General features: G+C 49.7%; 1 protein-coding gene across 1 annotated transcript; it reads left to right on the forward strand.

Annotated features, from left to right (window-relative positions):
- Positions 1 to 73: 73 nt before the first annotated feature.
- On the forward strand, positions 74 to 1,223 carry LOC112066979 (lysine-specific demethylase 4D-like). The gene has a single exon (XM_024131606.3). The coding sequence runs from the start codon at positions 158 to 160 to the stop codon at positions 1,172 to 1,174; it is 1,017 nt and encodes a 338-aa protein (XP_023987374.1). The 5' UTR covers positions 74 to 157; the 3' UTR covers positions 1,175 to 1,223.
- Positions 1,224 to 5,814: the final 4,591 nt, after the last annotated feature.

The raw sequence follows: 5,814 nt of genomic DNA on the forward strand, positions 1-5,814 counted from the left end.
TGGTTCACCAGTATATGGTGCGGACGTCAGTGGCTCCTTATTCGAAAGAAACACGAAGCAGTGGAGCCTTGGACACCTGGGAACCATTCAGGACCTGCTGGAGCGGGAGTGCGGAGTGGTCATCGAAGGCGTCAACACCCCCTACCTGTACTTCGGCATGTGGAAGACCGCCTTCGCCTGGCACACGGAGGACATGGACCTTTACAGCATCAACTACCTGCACTTCGGGGAGCCCAAGACGTGGTACGCGGTGCCCCCGGAGCACGGCCGGCGCCTGGAACGCCTGGCCAGGGAGCTTTTCCCGGGCAGCTCGCGGGGCTGTGAGGCCTTCCTGCGGCACAAGGTGGCTCTCATCTCGCCCACGGTCCTCAAGGACAACGGCATCCCCTTCGGTCGGGTCACTCAGGAGGCTGGAGAGTTCATAGTCACGTTTCCCTATGGCTACCACTCTGGCTTCAACCATGGCTTCAACTGCGCGGAAGCCATCAATTTCGCCTCCCCGCGCTGGATCGATTACGGCAAAGTGGCCTCGCAGTGCAGCTGCGGGGAGGCCCGGGTCGCCTTCTCCATGGACGCCTTCGTGCGCATCCTGCAACCGGAGCGCTACGAGCTGTGGAAACGCGGGCAGGACCGGACCGTGGTGGACCACACGCAGCCCACGGCGCCGGGCAGCCAGGGCCTGAACGCCTGGAGGGAGATCCTCTCGGCCGGGGGAGCCGCTCTCGTCCCGAGGCACCACCAGCCCCGCCGCGCTCCGCGCCCCCGTGGGCCTGTAGCCGCGGGCGGTGGGACCCGCCCGCGAGTCCCTGAGCCTGCTGTGTCCCGGAGCCTCTCGTCGGCCCGGGGTTCTTGCTCTGCCGCCCAGTTCGGGGCTGCGGCCACCAGCACCTCCGGGGAGCCCGGCCCGACCCAGCCGCCGACCCCAGGTCCATCCGCCCCGGATCGCCACCCAGCTGGAAGCTGTGGCCCTCGTCGTCGGCCTTGGGAACAGGGGACTCAGGAGCCAACTGCTCCCCCCAGGGCTAAGAGGAGGCTTTCCTTAGACATCGCTCAGGACCCAGAGGCTCAGCCCCTGCCTGTGGATGCACCCTCGCCGGACAACGCTCACCCGCTCAGCCCTGGGCTCCAGCAACCCGCCAAGGATTCTGGGTGTGGTTGTGGCCCTGTCCCCTAAGCCCAGGGGATGCCTTTCTACCCCACAGCTCTTGCGTGGGGATCCTTTGAGACTGGTCGCATTTACATTTCAGAGCTTTGGGTATTTGCAGGTCACTAGTCTTGCATGAGAGTCCCTCCTGGGCTGCCGCTGGACATGTTGGGTCCATGGTGTTTAACAAATTCTCCAAAGTTTGTTCTTCCTTCCAGACCCTGGAATCTTTGGACGCTGCTAACTCCTGTGTCACAAACTGAGGTTTCATTCACTGGACACTCTAGTGTCACTGGGAACTAGGTCCTGCTGAGGTCGCCAGAGCCCAATCTACTTCAGACTCCCATTCTGTGGGCCAGCTCTGGATGCTGCTGAACTTCGAAAGAATCCTGGGCTTTGATTACCCTCCAGTCTCTCTCCTTTTCCTCTTTCCCCTTCCCTTCCTGCTTTTCTTGCCAAACTAAGCCCTTTAGACCAATTAGGTCAGTAGGGATGCAGATAATAATTGATAATCTTTCTGAGTCTTTGATGTATTGAAAATGTGTTCTATGCCAGTATGGTAACCAGAATGTTAAAATCTACCTTTACTAAATATATTAAAGGTAACCAGAATGTTAAAATTTGACTTTATTTTTTGTGTTGTTCATTCAGTCAACTGAGGGGTGGTCGTTTTTTCTGCAATTTTCTTAATAATTATATCAAAGCATTTCAAGCAAAACTTATTTTTATGAGCTTGTTGCCTTGTGTGATGTTGGTGAGTGAGTTTGGGGTTGATTGTTGGGTTCCAGCTGGCTGGCTGGGTTGGGGGATTTGGTTGGCAACCCTATCTGAAGGATGACTTGGTGGAAATCACCTGGCACTTGGCTGATCCAAGTTGCTAGGAGAGATGAGCAAACATAGGGCAAAAAGGGCCAGCAGGTGAAAATCTTCTCTCCAAGTCTCCACTGCCTTCTCAGTGCTGTATGTATGTTTCACATGGTCAAGTCACTGATACATTCCAATCAACACATCCAAAAATAAATGAACAAGACAATTTCAAGTGGGCATAAGTTCTGTGAAGGGGTTAAAGAGGATGGGGTGATAGTGCAGAATGGGCACTGTGTTTCTGATGGTCAGGGGATGCTTCATTGAGCAGGAGACCATTCTGAGTCCCAAAGGAGAAGAAGGAAGGTCCAGAGCTGATTTCCACTTGGATGAAACAACAAGTGTAACAGCCCTAACATAGAGCTTGGTGTTTTTGTGTGGATAGAGAGGAAGCTCATTTGTGTCTGGGGCATAGAGAAGGGAGAGGCAAGGTCAAGGGTATGTAGGACCTGTAGATCATAGTAAATACTGGAGATTTTTTCAGCTTGAAATGAGAAGGCATTGGAAGTTTAAATCAGCACTTGACATGATATAATTTGCATATTTAAGTAATCACCTTAATTGTTCTGTGGACCCCTTAGGGGCAGGAGAAGTAGTTAGAACATCTAAGTAACACAGGTGAGAATTGATGTACTGACGTAGGCCATAGTGTTGAGAATGCACAGAAGTGGCCAAACTCAGAATCAATTTTGGAAATTGAAAATGATAGTTTGGATGCAGAAGGAAACATTTCAGAGCATCAAACCACATCTCTCTTCCCTCCAGCTCTCCCCTACAGAATTTCAGTAAGATTCTGAAATTTGAAGCACCATGTAAAACTACAGGCAGGAGCAATGAAAAAGTAAGGCTTCTTTGAAGTTCTGATTGAGGAGTAGCCAAAGCCCATGTGCCATCCCCATCACCATGCAGCTGGGCAATTCTGTGGTGGTATATTGGTATAGCCAAGACATGGAAACAAACCAAGTGCCTGTCAACAGATGATTGGTTTAAGAAGAAGTGGTGTATACATACCATGGAATATTACTCAGCCACAAAAAGGTGAAATATTGCCACTTGCAGCAGCATAGATGGACCTAGAGAATATCGTACTAAGTGAAGTAAGTAAAACAGAAAAAGACAAATATATCACTTATATGTGTAATCTAAAAATAATACAAATGAATCTATATAGAAAACAGAAACAGACTCACAGACATAGACAACAAACTTGTGGTTAGCTAAGGGGAAAGGGAGCAGGAGAGGGATAAATTAGGGCTATGGGATTAACAGATACACACTACTGCACAGAAAACAGATAAGCAACAAGGATTTGAAAAAGAAAACAAAAAAACCAGGATTTGCTATATAGCACAGGTAACTGTATTCAATATCTTGTAATAACCTATTATGAAAAATAATCTGAAAAAATATATAACAACCACTTTTCTGTACACCCGCCACTAAAACAATATTGCAAATCAAGTATACTTCCATTAAAAAAAAAATTAGTCTTCTTGAAAGGATCAGGAGCTGGGGGTGGTAATGAAGGGGGTTCATCAAGTAATTTTATTGAAAATTCTATTTTATTTCAGGTTGACCGGCACACTCAGTTTGGATACTCACAATCTGGACCACTCTTCTCGGGAAAAGATGCCCAAATCCAGCTGGTCTTCCATGTCCAGTAAGTTTTTGCTATACTTAATCTTGGAAAAGGAGGAACATTGACAGTGACAACTACACAGAGGCAAGGATAGAGCCACCTTTGTTCTCACTGCCACGGTCTCTCCTAGGCCTCTCTCCACTTCTGAGAAATAACAATCATGAGTCCAGTGTATATTCATCAAGTTTGTAGACAAACAGAGCTACCATATGATCCAACAATCCCATTCCTAGGCGTATATTCGGAAAAGACGAAACTCTAATTCGAAAAGATTCATGCAACCCAGTGTTCATATCAGCCCTATTTAAAATAGCCAAAATATGGAAACAAACCAAGTGCCCATCAAGAGATGAGTGGTTTAAGAAGTGGTATATACATACCATGGGATATTACTCAGCCACAAAAGGATGAAATATAGCGACGTGCAGCAGCATAGATGGAACTAGAGAATATCATTCTAAGTCAAGTATAAGTAAGAGCGGACAACACAAAGATAACACTTACATGTGTAATCTGAAAAACAATACAAGTGGGCTTCCCTGGTGGTGCAGTGGTTGAGAGTCCGCCAGCCGATGCAGGAGACACGGGTTCGTGCCTCGGTCCGGGAAGATCCCACATGCCACAGAGTGGCTAGGCCCTTGAGCCATGGCCGCTGAGCCTGCGCTCCGCAACGGGAGAGGCCACAACAGTGAGAGGCTCGCGTACCACAAAAAAAAAAAGGAGCTGTGAAGGAGGAAAGGTTTCCACACACTAGGAAGCCCCTTCGCGGGAGGAGACTGCAGATGGCGGAGGGGGGAAGCTTCAGAGCCACGGAGGAGAGCACAGCAACAGGGGTGCGGAGGGCAAAGTGGAGAGATTCCCGCACAGAAGATCGGTGCCGACCGCCACTCACCAGCCCGAGAGGCTTGTCTGCTCACCCGCCGGGGCGGGCAGGGGCAGGGAGCTGAGGCTCGGGCTTGGTCCGATCGCAGGAAGAGGACTGGCGGCGTGAACAGAGCCTGAAGGGGTGAGTGCACCACGGCTAGCTGGGAAGGAGTCCAGGAAAAAGTCTGGACCTGCCGAAGAGGCAAGAGACTTTTTCTTCCCTCTTTGTTTTCTGGTGCACGAGAAGAGGGGATTAAGAGTGCTACTTAAAGGAGCTCGAGACGGGCGCGAGCCGCGGCTAACAGCACAGACCCCAGAGACAGGCATGAGACGCTAAGGCTGCTGCTACCGCCACCAAGAAGCCTGTGTGAGAGCACAGGTCACTATCCACATCTCCCCTCCCGGGAGCTTGTGCAGCCCGCTACTGCCAGGGTCCCGTGATCCAGGGACAACTTCTCCGGGAGAACGCACGGCGCGCCTCAGGCTGGTGCAATGTCACGCTGGCCTCTGCCGCCGCGGGCTCGCCCCACGTCCGTACCCCGCCCTCCCTCTGGCCTGAGTGAGCCACAGCCCCAGAATCAGCTGCTCCTTTAACCCCGTTCTGTCTGAGCGAAGAACAGACGCACTCCGGGGACCTACACGCAGAGGTGGGGCCAAATCCAAAGCTGAACCCCGGGAGCTGTGCGAACAAAGAAGAGAAAGGGAAATTTCTCCCAGCAGCCTCAGGAGCAGCGGATTAAATCTCCACGATCAACTTGATGTACCCTGCATCGGTGGAATGCCTGAATAAAAAACGAATCATCCCAAATTGAGGAGGTGGACTTTGAGAGCAAGATATATTATTTTTCCACTTTTTGTGCGTATGTGTATGCTTCTGTGTGAGATTTTGTCTGTACAGATTTGCTTTCAACATTTGTCCTAGGGTTCTGTCCGTCCGTTTTTGTTTTTTTACTTAAAAAAATTTTTTTTTGTAGTAATTATTTTTTATTTTAATAACTTTATTTTATTTTATCTTACTTGATTTTATTTTATCTTATCCTCTTTCTTTCTTTCTACTTTTTCTCCCTTTTATTCTGAGCCGTGTGGATGAAAGGCTCTTGGTGCTCCAGCCAGGAGTCACTACTGTGCCTCTGAGGAGGGAGAGCTAACTTCAGGACAGTGGTCCACAAGAGACCTCCCAGCTCCACGCAATATCAAACGGTGAAAATCTCCCAAAGATCTCCATCTCAACACCAAGACCCAGCTTCACTCAACCACCAGCAAGCTACAGTGCTGGACACCCTATGCCAAACAAATAGCAAGA

Source organism: Physeter macrocephalus, chromosome 16 (genome assembly GCF_002837175.3).
Source record: "Physeter macrocephalus isolate SW-GA chromosome 16, ASM283717v5, whole genome shotgun sequence".
Taxonomy (NCBI): domain Eukaryota; kingdom Metazoa; phylum Chordata; class Mammalia; order Artiodactyla; family Physeteridae; genus Physeter; species Physeter macrocephalus.